This window comes from Cyprinodon tularosa, unplaced genomic scaffold, assembly GCF_016077235.1.
Source record: "Cyprinodon tularosa strain WSP-4 unplaced genomic scaffold, ASM1607723v1 ctg689, whole genome shotgun sequence".
NCBI classification, from domain to species: domain Eukaryota; kingdom Metazoa; phylum Chordata; class Actinopteri; order Cyprinodontiformes; family Cyprinodontidae; genus Cyprinodon; species Cyprinodon tularosa.
In genome coordinates, this window is record NW_024039439.1 from 40,236 (window position 1) to 57,954 (window position 17,719).

The 17,719-nt window shown below is 38.8% G+C and overlaps 1 protein-coding gene across 2 annotated transcripts in view; it reads left to right on the forward strand.

Moving 5' to 3' along the window:
- The first annotated feature begins 4,782 nt into the window (after positions 1-4,782).
- The window catches only part of LOC119771742 (regulator of G-protein signaling 9-like), a 38,736-nt gene continuing 25,799 nt past the window's right edge, over positions 4,783-17,719 (forward strand). The window contains exons 1-6 of one of the 2 annotated variants that reach the window (XM_038267863.1): positions 4,783-4,950; positions 14,303-14,399; positions 14,787-14,837; positions 14,927-15,033; positions 17,411-17,462; positions 17,535-17,593. In XM_038267863.1, the coding sequence (XP_038123791.1) occupies positions 4,882-4,950; positions 14,303-14,399; positions 14,787-14,837; positions 14,927-15,033; positions 17,411-17,462; positions 17,535-17,593 (435 nt within the window). In that variant the 5' untranslated portion in view covers positions 4,783-4,881. The remainder of the gene's footprint in view (positions 4,951-14,302; positions 14,400-14,786; positions 14,838-14,926; positions 15,034-17,410; positions 17,463-17,534; positions 17,594-17,719) is intronic. The other variant, XM_038267864.1, reaches the window with a different exon arrangement.

The window sequence follows — 17,719 nt, forward strand, 5'->3', positions numbered from 1 at the left end:
CATTTAAAAACACCATATCAATCTCTTTTACTAATGAAATATTTCTATATGTCATCGTTATGCTACGAAATCCCCCGAAAATTCATGAAATGTTGCCATATTTTTATATGTTGATATATTGACGCGGTATCGATCTATTTTACTAACAAAATCTCACAAGAATTTCCAAATATCATGAGAGTTTGTAACAGAACGATGAAATTTCACAAGATTTTGAAAGTAAAATAGGTCGATACCGCGTTTTTAAAAATCAATTTGATATCAGCATATGAAAATATATTTGAGTATATTATTTTTCAAAGTGTCAGAAATGGATAACAAAACTGCTATTTTCAATGACTACTTATTTTTGTCCAGCTTTAACAACGGTATCGATATCGGTTATCGGCTACATGAGTTTTAAAATATCGGATATTGGCCAAAATCCCAATATCGTGCATCTCTATATATATATATATATATATATATATATATATATATATATATATATATATATATATATATATATATATACTTCATAACTCTTCATATTTAGATCTTGACCAGAGGTCAGGAAACTTTGGCCCTGAGCATATATTATAAATTTTTTTTTGTCATAAATTAAAAAAAACCCATTATGCTACCTGTTATTGTTTAATCATCAACTCTATCAGATTTAACGGTCCAGTACTTGATTAAGTTTTTATTAAATTAATAACTAAAAGTTCTGGCATTGAGATAAAACAGGACAGATTCCTCTTTTAATATCCAAAGGTTTACAGCTTCTAACTGTTGACATCAGTTTAAACTTTAAAACATCTGAATTATTTAGAAAAGCAGCTTTTCTCTGTCGCTCCTCCTTCATGTCTGACTCCAGCGGTGTGAGCAAATGCTGCTTTCTGATTGGTTGATATATATTTCCCTTTACGTCAGATGCGTTCAAGTACTATCGGATTTATGGGCACCAACATCATTGTCATACAGGAATAGACCTCGCGAGAGCGTCTTTGGATTTAAATGCAGCTTCACTGATTTTAATTTTCATTTTAATCTTATCTGAGATGTTAGAGCAGCTGTGTGATGATGAGACCTCAGCAGCTCCAGGCTTTTCCTCTCTGACATGAGAAAGATGACTATAGAAGAATCAGACATAAATTTGCTTTATATTTAGCTTAAAAAGACACAATTTTCACTATTGATTTCACTGATATCAAGCAGATCTAAAATGATTAATATTTGACATTTATAACAATTATAAAATAAGAAATTCAATCAGAAATCTTTCAATATATTTTGTTTACCATCATAAAAAAAACTGTTTTTTTTAGAACAGAATATTTACTGAGATCTCACAGCGACGCCTTTAAAGGAAAAATCCACTCATATTCAGAATTCAAACTTCTGAAAGTTCTTTAAATTTGAAATTATTACATAATGTTTAATAAATGATCAGTGTTTTTAATTTAGAGTAAACTTCATTTGAATGTGCTTTACTGGAGGCATCCATGTTTGGGCCCCTCTGGATTGAGAAGACAACACATAAACAGCCCCATTCTCCAGATAGAGAAATGTTAATAGAATAGACATCCATTATCTGTTCTAGGTTGTGTCCCTCTCTTCTTGTCCCTTTTCTTCTTGTTTTCCTCTCTATGTTTTGTACTCAGCTGACTTTTCATGCTGTCTCTAAAGGAATGAAAGATTTTTTCCAAGCACTAAGCTCACTTAGCTGATTGCTCCTTCCTGTGTTTCCAAAATGGCCAAAGTAAATAACCCAGTCCTTCTTTTCACTGTAGACAAGCCATGATCTGCTTATCTGTTCTCCATTTTTCATTTGGATGAAATAATAGCTGCATGAATCATGACAGCAGACAAGATAGAGGAGAGCAGGAGGCGGGGTTACCAATCTACTCGCTCTGGAGAGCAGAGTTCGCTGCTTTTAGATGTTGTCTCCAAAGTCTCCAGTAGCAGAAAAAAGTCTCTAGATTTGGCGCTAGGAGCTTTTTAGAAATCAAAGTGCTAGAGGGGTCTGAAAAGTGGCTAAATATAGCGACTAAAGCGCTAAGTTGGCAACACTGCTCTTTGCATGGTTTGTTTTCAAATGGTTTGCTGCTGTCTGTTTGGACCTTTCTGAACATGTGCAGCAAATGGACTGATCCAATATGGAGGACACTGAAGGAGGGGGCTGAGACACACTTAATATTATCAGCGTTCTGATGGCATTTTAGCGAAATAATTTTGATCAAAAACATAATTAATGTGCACAAATAAGGAATGGTTGTATTAACCATACATGGAAACAGAGTTTTATGGGGCCCCCAGGAACTTGGGGCCCTTTAAAACTCAAACAATGTGATATACAATCCTAGGCAACTGCCTAGGATTGCCTAATAGTAAATCCCCCCCCCGTGTGGAATCAATTTGAAGAAGAGTCAAGCTTACGTTTAAGATTTTCTTTTACTGTGGGAGAATATCCTGTTTGGCAATAAAGGAAACTGCTAAATTCAACCAAATATATCAGATAAGCTATAGCTTACAGAAATCTATTTATTTAGACAGCTACTGATAATTAATAAATAATTTATTTATTACTTTATATTTTAATGTAAATTTTTAATTTACACAAAAAGAAAAATATTTGAACAATATCTGTGCTATCTAGTATATTTTGTTCCCTAATCTCTGCTCTTAAAGCTCTGGATGGTTAAAGAATTTTTTACACCTGAGACGTTGATATTGTCAGATGCAGTCTCGTTGCTTTTTTACTGTTCTTTGCAGAAACAAATAAAGTATTTTTATATTCTCTGTACCTTCATTGTAACCATTGAACTATCGTTATTCATCTATGACAATGAAAACTAGGTTTTACTTTCTACGACCCCTTTTAAAAAAAAATTTAAATAAATAATTCATAAGTTTTACCCGTCTAATGATCATATTGTCAAAAAATTTAAAAAAGACATTGATGTATCGTGCACTTTTTGTTCTATGAGTGTTGAACCAGTAATCCATTTGTTTTGGGTTTCTGTTTACTGACATTTGTAAGTTTATTGCAGAAAAAATTGAGAAAGACTTTAAGTTATTCCGGAAGGATGTCCTTTTTGGACTTTATGACCTCAACAGTACTAAGACTAGACCAAATTAAACTTTCATTATTAATCTGATTATTCTCTTGGCAAAATTCTACATTCATAAATGTAAGTTTACACATTCCAAAATATCTTTTATTGGTTTTAACAATGAGGTCAAGCAACATGTCAGCACGATTAAGTTTTCTCTTAATCAAAAGGCAACAAAAACTGTAAATGTGTGTAAACAATTTAATATCTTTTTGTAAATTGTACTTTCCCAAAATGTGATGATTTTCATTTTTGTTTTTAGTTTTATGTTAAAACACCAGCAATGTTGGATACAGCACAGTGTAATATTTTCTCAGTGGAGACGAATGTTCGTGTATTTATGTAAAGTGTGCAATTGTTGAATATATATATAAAAAAAGAGACCCCTTTAAAGGAATAGTACACCCAAAACATGATTAGCCTTCATTTTCTACTCCCCCCCATGCTGAACAACACTCTGGAGTACTTTTTTGATATCTCAAATGCATCTGGAGATCTGGGAGGCTTCTTGCTGTCTGCTGACATTCAAATAATGGAGGTCTATGGCGCCCGAGACAGAAAGGTCCATAAAAGTCCACAAAAAACGTGTCAATATTCCTCCATACTGCTCGTCCAATGTATTCCAAGTGTCCTGAGTGGGTAGCGTCCAGAATTTACTCGAAACGAAGTCATTTAGAATGTTTTTAGAGCATAAACAGTAGTGTATAGGATTTCCTGAAAGCGCGTTCAGGACGCTATGGAAGCCGGCAGACCAAACCAGATGAAAGTGCGCATTCAGCGTCTGCTCTGCCGATAATGCAAGCGTAGAAGAAGAAATGTGCTGTTTACCTGTGCAAAGAAAGAAACAACGAAAGAAAAATGTCTGAGGACTTCAGTGTTGAGGAAGAGCATGAGTTCTTTGCCGAGCTGAATGCGCACTTTCATCTGGTTTGGTCTGCCGCGGTTTCCATAGCGTCGTGAACGCGCTTTCAGGAAATCCTATACACTACTGTTTATGCTCTAAAAACATTCTAAATGACTTCGTTTCGAGTAAATTCTGGATGCTACCCACTCAGGACACTTGGAATACATTGGACGAGCAGTATGGAGGAATATTGACACGTTTTTTGTGGACTTTTATGGACCTTTCTGTCTCGGTCACCATAGACCTCCATTATTTGAATGTCAGCAGATAGCAAGAAGCCTCCCAGATCTCCAGATGCATTTGAGATATCAAAAAAGTACTCCAGAGTGTTGTTCAGCATGGGGGTGAGTAGAAAATGAAGGCTAATCATGTTTTGGGTGTACTATTCCTTTAAGAAAGACAATAACAACCACATAACCGGCATCACCTAATATGGAGATGCACTTCCGGTGTGGCTGATTGGAGGTTTTCCAATCTATACTGTAAAAAACCCGAAAACATGAAAATCAGACTCTATCCTGCCTCCACTTGATTTCTGCATTTATTTTCTTTTTCTGTGGAAGTTTCGAGCAAGGAGGCAGATTGATTATTTTAATGGATAATTATTTTAATCATAACAAATTAACCTTTTTCCTGTATTATCTCCTTTCATTTAGTAGTCTAATATTCTTCCTATTGAAGAACCTGTAGATCTGCTGCAGGAAATAAGCGGTTTAATAAAACAGGACAAATAATGAAGGTGACGTTTCCCTTCAGACGGTGAAGCATTTGAACGCACCACCAGCATCGTTCATATCGGTTCCTCCTCACTCTGCACGAGGAGCTGACTGGAAGCAACAGCGTCACGCATAGGAGCGCGCGTGAGGGGAAATCAGCGCAAATATGACCATTAAAAACGCGCTCCGGGACCATGGACAGAGGTATCGGCCACGGATGGCTTGTCTCAAGAAGGTACGGATGATTTTCCTCTTTCTGCATCAGCTGTGCGCGCGCGGGGCGCGGAGCGCACCTGCATCTTCTCCATAATAAACCATAAACCAGGCTCTGACGGCCACTTCTCACCTCATGCATCATGTTTGTTTTTTAATCGCTTATAGATCACAGTCACACACATATATAAGTCGCTATAGTGTGACAGGAAGGAAAAAACATAACAATAAAAACAATAAATAAAAGCAAAAAGTTATTTAAAGACAAATTCATTTCAGTTTATTTATTGGTGGGATCATTTAAAATGTAATGTCAGTAAAAATCAATAAATATCATTAATAACTTAACACACCAGATCCAATTTCCTCTGCATATCATTGTGCTTTTTATCCATCTTTAGTATTTTCTTTCTGGTTTTAACCTTTTCCCAATGATAAGGTCATTCGCTTTAATGAGCTTAAAGTATGGATCAGCATAAGATACACTGAGCAGCTCCAGGAAAGAAGTTAATCCAGCAGCTTGGTATAAGAAACGACGCGCTCTTCTGGTGCAAATGGAATATATCAGAGGTTTTTATTAGGATCTAATGTGGCAGAATAATTTAAATTGGCACCAAACTGTAAAATGGTAGAAAAAAACAACAACTAAAAGTGTGGCGTGTGTATTTATTTGTTTATTAAGTTCCCTTTACTAAATACCTGGGTGTTCACATCAATAACAAACTGGACTGGACTCCAGTGGCGGATCTGGACCAAATGTTCCAGGGGGCCATGAGGGGGCCAGCGTGCTTTCATGGGGGCACAAAAAAAAATGAAATAAAAAACAGGGCAAGGGATACAAATAAATTAAGTAGGGATGCAGGATATAATCGGCCCCCTATCGGTATCGGCCTTAAAACTGAATATCGGACATCGGCCCCCCCACCGATATTTAACCCGATATTTGATCAGGTTCTGAGTTTCTAAAGTCTAAAACAAAAAAATACTACTTCTTCTTCCTCAAAAACTTCTTTTTTTACAGACTTAAAAACGTCTAAAGACGAGGGAAAAAATATTGATCCATTAAAATATCCCAATATCTTCCTATGCTGATATATTGCCATTTAAAAACACCATATCAATCTCTTTTACTAATGAAATATTGCTATATGTCATCGTTATGCTACGAAATCCCCCGAAAATTCATGAAATGTTGCCATATTTTTATATGTTGATATATTGACGCGGTATCGATCTATTTTACTAACGAAATCTCACAAGAATTTCCAAATATCATGAGAGTTTGTAACAGAACGATGAAATTTCACAAGATTTTGAAAGTAAAATAGGTCGATACCGCGTTTTTAAAAATCAATTTGATATCAGCATATGAAAATATATTTGAGTATATTATTTTTCAAAGTGTCAGAAATGGATAACAAAACTGCTATTTTCAATGACTACTTATTTTTGTCCAGCTTTAACAACGGTATCGATATCGGTTATCGGCTACATGAGTTTTAAAATATCGGCATATCGGCCAAAATCCCAATATCGTGCATCCCTAAATTTAAGATATCTGCATGAAGTGAAATTTCTATTTAATTAGGTTTAATTAAAATTATGTGTCTTATTATATCAATATACATTCATAATTTAGGAATTTTACACATAATTTTGACTTAATTTATTTATTTATTTATTTCGGAATTCTCCCGAGTGGTGCATGACTTTTCACGAGTGAATAAAGTGAATGTGATTGGTCGTTTATCAAGGGGGAGGGATTGTTGTGGCGGAAGGTTCGCAAGCAAGTTTGGTTGTGGCCGGTTTGTCGGAAGCATCTTGCTAACCAGTTAGCAACTTAGTGCTAGCAGGTTCCCAATGGGAAATTCCATTGGGACCAAGTAGCACTAAATTGGTGACTTAGAAACGACGCTGTCAAGGAACGCTATGGACAGAGGAAACATGCAAGAGGAGGAGAGTTTAGTGTCGGAGGTCGTGGATGAGTCTCCTCCGTCATCCATTTTTTATTTAGAGGAGGAAAGCGGGGACGAAGATGTTGTGGAAGAGGACGCCAGGGCGGCAGAAGCTTGGTTTGGTGTAGAAGGCTTCCAGCCGTACATGTTTGAGCCCTTGCCTCGCAACGCTGCCAGTTCTGTTAGCTCTACGCCTGCCGAAGACACAGACGTCCATCCCCGTGAACACTGGGACGCAACTCAGTGGGAAAGGAAAGGATTCTGATTTCAACCGTTGCGTATATTAGCTGCGACATATGAATCAAGATGCTATGACCGAAGATAGACAGGATTTTTTTTAAAATAGACATTTTCTAAGTTTTGGGACAATATGGTCTGATAAAGAGTACATTTATGGTTAAGCCAGAATGATTTGACATTTAAATATGATTTCCCTCTGACTTTAAAACCTTCTCTAACTCTGTGGTGACATCAGCCACGCTGTAGTCTGCTGGGTCCCTGGCAGGAAGTGGCTGAGAGGAGGGAGCTGTCCAAGGTTCCATCCATCATGTGGACGCACTGTATATACTATATATATCCTTCCTTTGCCACCTGCTTCTCCTTTGACTATTTCAGCTGATTTAACGAGTACATTTCTCTGCTGTGAGATCAATAAAGTTAATCAATCTATACTCTGATACCTGTTAGAGAAAATAAACTCAGCAAAGCTAAAAAAAAAGGTCCAGGATGGCTCATGGTTTGCAGATCAGCTGAAAGGACAACTGTTCATATCTGATGCCTCCAATTTAGTCTCCTTTATCAAAGAGTGGCGAGAAGAAAATGATTATCATAAAAAGTCAAACTAAATCGAATAGCGATCAAAGTTCAGACATAAACCCTTAAGAGTTTATGGTGAAAAGTAACGCAGAGTTTCTGTAAATTGAGTTAATAAGAACTTTTTTTTAAAATAACAAATAGAAACGGCTTTGGAGAACATACGCTGAAAAAGATTGAAAAAATAGGCTTTGTTTGTAAAAATAAAAACAGTGATCCTTAAACTACTCAGTGCTCATAAAATACTGAGCACATTATATTTGGAAATATAGATTTTTATATTCTAATGTTGAATATTGAGCTTGAGAACAAAATGCTGAAGAAAAGGAATATCAGGAAATTCCCCTTTTCCCAGGAAATGTGCACAAAATAGCTCAGAGTTGTAGTCCATGAAAGCATCTTTGCTTTGGGCTGATAGCCTCTCCAGGATGACTTCAAAGCTCAAAGCCACTTCAAACAGACCTGAGAGTGAGCTGCACTGCTAGATCCCTCTCCGTCTCTCCTCTAAACACATTTCTACACCGACTGAATGGGCTCTGTGCCGGATCGCTTGTTTTCCCGTACTCCCACCTGAGCCTTTGGACGTATGGGAGCCAGGGGATCAGTTATGATACCGGAAATTCTGCTTGGGAAGAGGATGAGTGACTCATAAGCGCCCACACATATGCCACAGTAAAGCCATGAGATCCAGACGCGCTGTGTGTCGCCTCTGAGCTCTTGTAGGTAATGTTTTTGGGCTCAACAGAGAACTTGATAAATCAAAGGAAGTGTTTGTGGATTCCAGGGTGGAGGATTACATCTTCCATTCATCATAAATGAGCTTTACAGTAATTAGCTGCATCCTGACCTACATAGTGTCTTGCAAAGGTATTTATAAGATACATTTTCCTCAACTAAACATAACACTGCGTTTCATTCAGCACGTTAGAGCAAACTCATTATGATCCCTGAGAGAATGTGGGCCGAAATAAACCAAAATACATAAAGTAAATGTACCATAAAATAAGGAGTTGTAACATTTATTTATCCAATAAACCTTTCAAATACTAGATATAACATTAGAATGCACAATTAAATGCTTAAAAACTTAATAAAACGAATGAATGAATAATTAAATGTCATGTTTTTTACTATTCTTTATTCAAAAGGACTTCCGTTGGTCACATGATCTGCCTTAGCTTTAGGGATGAGCTTTGACTGGACCTGTCCAAACCTGCCTTGTTCTGAATCATTGCTTTGCAGCTCTGAATGTTTAAAGTCATAACCTCTGAACCCAGTGTCTATGGCGAGAGTTTATATAGAATTTCTATGCGAACGGCGTGATGAACCGGACCGCAGTGAGAGCGATCATTCTCACTGCGTGCTGCTTGACAGAACTGAGGCATTAACCCAATTTCCTTTATCCTCTGAAAACCGATCCATGCCGAGCTCGATTCCTTATGACCGTTTACACACCGTGCTAGCACGGTTCCTCGCCCCCTAGCAAGCAAACCAACATGGCGGTGCCCGTAACATTCAGGAAGTTTGTGGACAGTCAGGCAAAGAAGGCAGCCTTTGATGAATTTACTTGACAGAGTCGGCTTTTGGGAAGTGGAAACGACAAACGATCATCTAATCAGGGATTCCAGATGCAGGAAAAACGACAGACGTTGAGGTTTGTCACATTGCTTAGCAGAACCATCAATGGAAATCCAGAGATGGGAAGTAACGAAGTACAAATACTTCGTTACTGTACTCAAGTAGATTTTTCTGATATTTTTACTTTACTTTACTACTTATTTTTATGGCGACTTTTTACTTCTACTCCTTACATTTTAAAAAATTGGCTCGTTACTTTAGTTTTGAATCATTTCAATGGAGTTACCGTTATTATTTTTCACGTCATCAATACCAAATTCAATCTAATGGGATGGGAATCTACGTTGCATTTGACGCACCACTACAAGATGAATCGACAGATTCGGCGGTATTCATTGGCGGCGAATCATTGCAGCTTGGTGGCGGTGGCGTTAGCATAGTAGCATGGACGACGAGATGATTGAAAATGAACACAACAGAGATCTAGTCCTATTGGCAGACATCCATTTAAAATGTAGGCAACGGCATGAAAAAAGTGGTTTCTACTTTTACTTTTATACTTTAAGTTAATTTACAAGCCTGTACTTTGTTACTTTTACTTGAGTAAAGAAGTTTAATCAGTACTTCCACTTTTACCAGAGTATTTTTTAACACAAGTATCTGTGCTTTTACTCAAGTACGGAAAGTGAGTACTTTTGCCATCTCTGTGGAAATCGTGCGGCGCGGTAGGGAAGCTAGGATTTTATGAATGATTACGGAGGCTGACTGTAAGGAGTTGATGCGGTCTGCTGATGCGCTCTTTATTATCCGAGCCAGAACTGAACCGCGCCGAGCCCGAGGGATGAACTAGAACCATGTTAGCGTGATTTGGTTGTTTCTGGCCCAGTCCGGCTCAGATGTGCGTACTATTTACTGAGCGGCACTGAGCAAAGCGGTGAGCGCTGAAGCTGAAAATTCTGAACTTTTCTATTAAATCGCGTTGCGGCAGCCAATCAGAGACTAGATGTGGTTGGGTAGGTAGGTTAAAGAAGTGCAGCTTTTTTTCAGTGAAAATGGAACACAGAGGAAATAATATTAAAGGAAAAGTCGCTCATATTCAGAATTCAAACTTCTGAAAGTTCTTTAAATCTGAAATGATTCCATCCTGTTCAATAAATGATCAGTGTTTTTAATTCAGAGTAATTTTCATGTGAATGTGCTTTACTGGAGGCATCCATGTTTGTCAAAGAACACTACTGCCACCTACTGGTTAGTGACATAGTCACGGTGCGGTATCGGCTGTTGATCAAGTCCCATTGCTGTATTTGGTGTTTGTCACAACGCGCTATTATCCAAGTCATCTTGAAAACATTCTTCTTCCAAATGTTGGCTACATATTACGGGTTTTTTCTCTGGCCAGAAGTTCGATGGCAAATCCTCCCTCTTCAAGTTGGCGATCCAACGACCAACCCGTCCGTGGAGGATCAGGAATCCGTGTATTTAAATTTCAATGGTGAAGTCCTCTGGAAATCTTCAATAATTGTTGTTGATTGCAGATGTGTCTAGTAGTTGGTGCTTGGTGGTCGGCTGCATATTTAGCCTTCCCTGGAAATGCCTTTCCTAATGACTCTTTTTATTATTTGACAACTCCTCATTGCAAAGCAAACATGCAGGAAATCCTTCCTCGTTGGTAATGAAAGCAAATGATTCGCTCCATTCTTCTTTGAATCCTCTGTTCTTACCATCTATCTTCCTTTTTTTCCCTTTGGGATCCACGGCCTGAGACACACCCACCGCTTTGTTTACAGCAGCCACCTGCCTGGCACCGCGCCTTGTTAAACGTTTGTTGCAGGCTATGACGCAAATCTTCCTGGAAAGAAATGTTTACATTTATTGTTTGAATGTATTTATTATACAAACTTTTATAGCATTTGAAACATAATAAATATTTGTTTGACCTCCTGCACACCATATCACAGTAGTAGCCATTTAAAATTTCCCCACTTTCCTCGATGGGCCCTTGGCTGGCCCCCTACAATTCCTTTTTAAACATTATATTATTCTTTCTGTCATTATTTGTGGGCATTAAGATCTAAAGAGAAGCGCCATCTCCTGGTCAGACCCAGTAATTCAGTGAAAGGTGGAGTCAGAGTAAAGAAATCTGCACGTCCAGCAGAAGGCCAGTGGCTGGAAGCTGGAGGGGATTTTGCTGCTATTCGCCTTGTTTTTGACTAGGAGGGGCTATTTTGAATGGCTGCTACTGTAAAACAAATTTAAAAAATCCATCTTTTACATTTTCATACATTTTTGATAGGGATGCACGATATTGGGATTTTGGCCGATATCCGATATGCCGATATTTTAAAACTCATGTAGCCGATAACCGATATCAATACCGATGTTAAAGCTGGACAAAAATAAGTAGTCATTGAAAATAGCAGTTTTGTTATCCATTTCTGACACTTTGAAAAATAATATACTCAAATATATTTTCATATGCTGATATCAAATCGATTTTTAAAAACGCGGTATCGATCTATTTTACTTTCAAAATTTTGTGAAATTTCATCGTTCTGTTACAAACTCTCGTGATATTTTGCAAATTCTTGTGAGATTTTGTTAGTAAAATAGATCGATACCGCGTTTTTAAAAATCTATTTGATATCAGCATATGAAAATATATTTGAGTATATTATTTTTCAAAGTGTCAGAAATGGATAACAAAACTGCTATTTTCAATGACTACTTATTTTTGTCCAGCTTTAACATCGGTATCGATATCGGTTATCGGCTACATGAGTTTTAAAATATCGGCATATCGGATATCGGCCAAAATCCCAATATCGTGCATCCCTATCAAAAATGTATGAAAATGTAAAAGATGGATTTTTTAAATTTGTTTTAAAACATATAAAAATATGGCAAAATTTCTTAAATTTTCGGGAGATTTCGTAGCATAACGATGACATATAGCAATATTTAATTAGTAAAAGAGATTGATATGGTGTTTTTAAATGGCAATATATCAGCATATGAAGATATTGGGATATTTTAATGTATCAATATTTTTTCCCTCGTCTTTAGAAGTTTTTAAGTCTGTAAAAAAGAAGTTTTTGAGGAAGAAGAAGAAGTAGTATTTTTTTTTTTTAGACAGAAGCTGATCAAATATCGGGTTAAATATCGGTGGGGTGGCCGATGTCCGATATTCAGTTTTAAGGCCGATACCGATAGGGGGCCGATTATATCGTGCATCCCTAATTTTTGAAAAAGCTCCATGGAGCCACAAGGGGCACTAAAGAGCCGCATGCAGCTCTGGAGCCGCGGTTTGCAGACCGCTGAAATAAGAAAATAGTTGTTTTAATTCAGCCCTAGGAGGACTTCTTTTCATCCTCTCTTACCTCCAGCACAGACCCCGGCCAGCAGCAGCCTCTCCCCAGCACTGGTGCTCTCTGGCCAGCTAAATACAGACGCAGGCGGCTCTGGATGAACCAAAGTGGATCTTTTTTTAAGAGCTTCTGGAAGTTTCCCAAAAAAATTGATAGTCTTCCCAAGTCGATTTAAAAGTTGTGCATAGAGAAAATTTATCAGCAGTCTACAATATTAAGGTTTACCTGTGCTTTTATTGTGAAATGCTAACAGCAAGACCTTGGCAAGGGTTGCCAAGGGCAACAGCAGATCGAACTGAAGGATCAGGGAAGTTAGATGAGCAACTAAATACAGTGGAACATTCATTTCAGCCACTAAATAAGGACAACAGGTCCACAGGAATGACATGTGATGTTATGAAATAAATTTATACTCTAAAACGAGTGCAGCACTAACAGCTGCTGGGATGGTGACATCGGCTGGAATTGAAAATGATTAAAAAGTAGCACAAATGACAGTTTTACATATCACTAAAAAATAAGACCACTTTGCTGTAGGTTAGTGCTCAAATCAGGGGTGGTTGACCTCTGGATGAACTTAAAATAACCTTTAATATCTTATGAACCAGAAACAAAAGTAGCACAAAATATCTAATTTTCTGTAAGTGAAGACCTGCACTGAAGAAGAACTAACCATTCAGTCTATTTGCTGAGGATTTTTCATGCAGCTGAAGCTGCTCCTATGTGATGATGCGGCCGCGATGTAAACGCTCCATGTGAAATGCACGGCGGTGAACTGTCCGTGGTGCTATCGGGAACCATCGCAGACCCCGCATTCGGTGTGAATAATCGTTTATTGCCCTGTATTCAGCTTAGGCCCGTTGTCCATCAGCTCTGACCAGCTCCCCTCTGCTGCTAAAGAAAAGGATCCCCACAGCATGATGCTGTCACCACCATGCCTTGCAATATGGGTGCTGTGTTCAGGGTTGCTTGTTTTTCTTTTGCATCTATTATTATCTTTTTTAGATCTCTTTTTGCAGTGTGACTAAATAAATTTGTAATGATCATATGCAATGAAAGAAGATACTTTTACTGATTTGTACCTTGGACAAATTTAATGTTTTGCCCGAACAATTTACTTTAGCAATTATGATCACAGTTTTTATATGTTAGATTAAGTGTGCAACCTGGGCTCTATGGCTCATTTATAGTACTAAACACTCTCATCCTAGGTTTGTTTTTGTGTGGTTGTGTTATTCTTTACCTCTATGCGCCACCTGCCGAAAAAACAAACAAAAAACAAAACAAAACAAAAAAACAGATCCAATCATGCCCCCCTGATATATTTCATCTAGAACCACCACTGCTCTATAGGATGGGGTGGTTGCTAGGTGATAATCATAACACAATATGAAAGAGACAAAAAAAGAAAATAACCAACAGATACAACAGGTTTGCAAAAGCATAGAAGAAGTTTGCCGGCGAGGAGAAGGAAGCGAACAGGAGGATAAAATATCTGTGCAAGAAGCATTAAGTCAAGAAATAAAGATTTAATGGAAAAGAGGGTTTTGAATGCAAGGAGGAGATGTTTTGGAGTGAGAGCAGAGTTAAATAAAAACAAAAATGTGTCCCTTTGACTTTTAGCAGGAAAATCCTCCATAATTATTGGGGTTTTTTTTTACAGGCAGAGAAGGTGCTGCTGGAGATGCAGGACCCCTGCACAGGAGTGAAGTCGCAGCCTCAGAGACTCGTTATCACCATCATACCCCATGCTATCACTGGTAATAAAAATAGATCCCTCCCACGTGTTCACGAACAACAGATCAATGCAATGCTGAGAAATGCAGCCGCTCGCCTCTCTGATGGCGGCAGCGTTCGGTCTCTGAGGGAAACCAGAGCTATGCACGGGCTCAGACCTGAGAGCTACAGATTTCATTTCCATGACGACCACGGCAGTCTCAGACTCAGGCGGAGGGGAAAAAGTAGGAGGTGAAGAAAGATGAGTGAGCAGCCAGGAGGACAAAGAGACAAAGATTCCCACCTTGACTCCAAACGTTTAACTCCAACTGAACACGTCTTATTTCTGTTTGTTTTCTGCTGTAATTATTCCACCATGATTCTTCTTTGATCTTCCATTCTTCTGTTGAATTTGTTGGTTTCCTCTTCAGGTGAAGACATAATCGCATGGTTAGCTGACAGATTTCAAGTAGAGGCTCAAGGTGAGACATCCAGTCCTTATGGATGTAAATGGTCAAGCATTATTTCAGGAAGTGGTTCCATTTTCAACATTTCCATCTGCCGTTTCCAGAGGCCAGAAGTTTAGGCTCCATGCTGGTGAGCTTGGGATACATCTACCCTTTGCAAGACCACAAAAATTTGGTGATCAAACCAGACGCCTCCCTGTATCGCTTCCAGGTAAAAATGCTAAAGGTTTCCAGCTCATGCAGGGTGATGCTAGGTCCAGGCGGGAGACGGACGGTTCATGCTACGTTCAGATCGCACGCAGCAGGAGCTTGTACAGGTTTAGTTCTAAAATATGGTCGAAGCATCTTTGCTGCTCTAGCTGCGCGGTGGAAAAGTGGGTCTGATGCGCGGTGGGCGGAGCTACTCTATCCTTTCTCTGTCTGGAACAATGGCAGCTATATTAGCTGTGATCAGCGGGTAAAAAGTAGTTGGAATCTATGTTGAAGTGAGAAAGTCCTCCTGAAAACATGGTCTGTGCAGTCAGTTCATCCAGATTACCATCCTGCCTTCAAAGATTATTTCTCTGTGGGAGCCGCTTAGACCCCCACATACCGGCGCTGCGCTGTCACTGGGAATCCCAAGCAGCAGCTGCCTCAGGCCCGCTCGCCTCTTGGGGGTTTCCCCCTACTGTTGGTGGCGGCTGGAAGTAGATGTTAGCGTTTTTCAGGTCTGTGCTACAAACTGCTAACCTGACTCCGCCAGATGGATTTGCTCCGCATATCCATCTGGAAACCTACCGTTGAGGTAATTTTGGGAAGTGGCGAAAATACTGGTTAGCTGATTGGCCTATGTTGGTGATAGACGGGCCAAATACACCAATCAGATCAACGAAGCATATGACGTACTAACAGAGCGACGACGAAAACACAACCACAAGCCAGGCTACTCTTGCCGAAACCAGTCGGGAGAAGAGCAAAAACATCTTTTCCTCTGAGAAAAGCCTCCAGAGCAGTGTTTTGCTCTTCTTTCAGTGAAGAAATACTCTGTAATTCCGATAAAACTTGCTCGATAGCCACGCTAACGCTAGTTTCTTCGGCTGAAGCCGCCATGTTCTTTAGACTGAACTGTCGCGCTTCTCGTTGCGTCACACCTCAACCCGCCTCAAAGCCAACGCTGATTGGACGTTCGTTTGGTGAACGGCTCCAAATTTTCTTTAACCGAGAGTCTCCAGACTGATTAGCGAGTGAAACCTTGAAAGCTCACGAGATCAGGATGGACTCACGAGGCTAACAAACTGCAGGCAGCAGGATAATAAAAGCCAACATATTCTGCCGGCAGGTTTCTACATTTGAAGTTAATTTAGGCGTTAATAAACTGTTTCAGAGGAGTGATCATAGCGCTCTGCATCAGCAGTGCTGTGTCTGACTCCCTGCCAGCTCCCAGATCAGCGTCTCTGATTGGTTGATGTGGCGCGTCCAGCAGAGAAAGTTAAATTTTTCCGTACAGTTCCTGCTCCCCTCTCAGGATATTCGCTCATTCACTCTGGTGCTCAAAGTCGCGCCAGGATTATCTGCTCAAAATCAGCTCCACGATCACTCCAGCGAAATTGCTGAAACTTTCAGGAGAAGGCATTTTCTGACACAGCGTTTCATTTAATGATGTGACCGATACATGTGGATTGTCTTATGTAACTGGCTGTTTCCAGCTGTGAACGTAACACCTCGCTCCATTCATGTTGCCCCGTGATTTCTATTTAATTGTTAATTGTCGAAAAGAATCCCACTTTAATCAAATACATTACAAACAAATTTTATAATCTAACATTTTTAATTTGACGTTGTTAGCGCATCGGAGCGAATTGGAGCGGAGTGAAATCAGCAGCATTCCCCTGCTCCACCATATTTCTTCCACTCCGCTCTACGCGGCGCTCACATGCTCTGACTGCTTCTGAAGCGCCTGAAAACACTGAAAAATTAAACTGAAAAATAAGTATTGAAAATGTAATCACTTTGAAATAGTAATGTGAATTTTTAGCTTAAAGAGAAAATAACAAAATTTCAACTGTGTAGAAATAATGACAATGATTTTTTTTAGGTCAAAAATGTGTTCTGAATATATTTTAACACTGAAACAGTAAGAACAAACATACAACATTTAAATTTCAGTAGCATTTTTTATTCAAATCCCAGCGACACAGATTTACTTCCATACAGGAATCTTTCCAACTTTTTTCTGCTGGATTGAAACTCTTGTAAAGATGGTCGCCATGTTGTTTTTGTTGCACCTGCATATATGAATCCTTAAACCTTTTCACAAACACATTTCAATCAGGTCTACACATTTTTCATAGTGGGCAAATATCAGTCTGATTTGTTTTGTTATTTTAACTCAGTCTGAAACAGGCTGAACTACGGTGTGCAGCTTAGGACATCCTGAGGTCTCAGGAAAAACTTGTTGGCTCTCTGGTTTTATAATAAAAACAGTCAAATTACATGTATAAAGTTTAGGAACTGGGAATAAATATACATTTGGAATAAAAAATTGACAGATTTAACTGATTATTTACTGTTTTAATGACCAGACTTTAACTTTGCTCTTTGTATTTCAGACGCCGTATTTCTGGCCCACTCAGCAGTGGCCTGTTGAGGATACAGATTACGGTAAGCGTGACGCATCATTTTTACCTACAGCATCGGGACCCGACCTTCACTGATTCTCTTTGTTTCCTGAAGCAATCTACTTGGCAAAGAGAAACATCCGTAAGAAAGGGATGCTGGAGCTGCACGAGCAGGTGAGCAGAAGTTATGGAGGATTATCAGAGTCACTTGCTGGAAGGAGAATAGAAAAAACAAAACTGTTTTATTCCTTTTCTTGCTTTGATTTTCTTTTTCAATACAGAATAAAGTTGAAATATTGA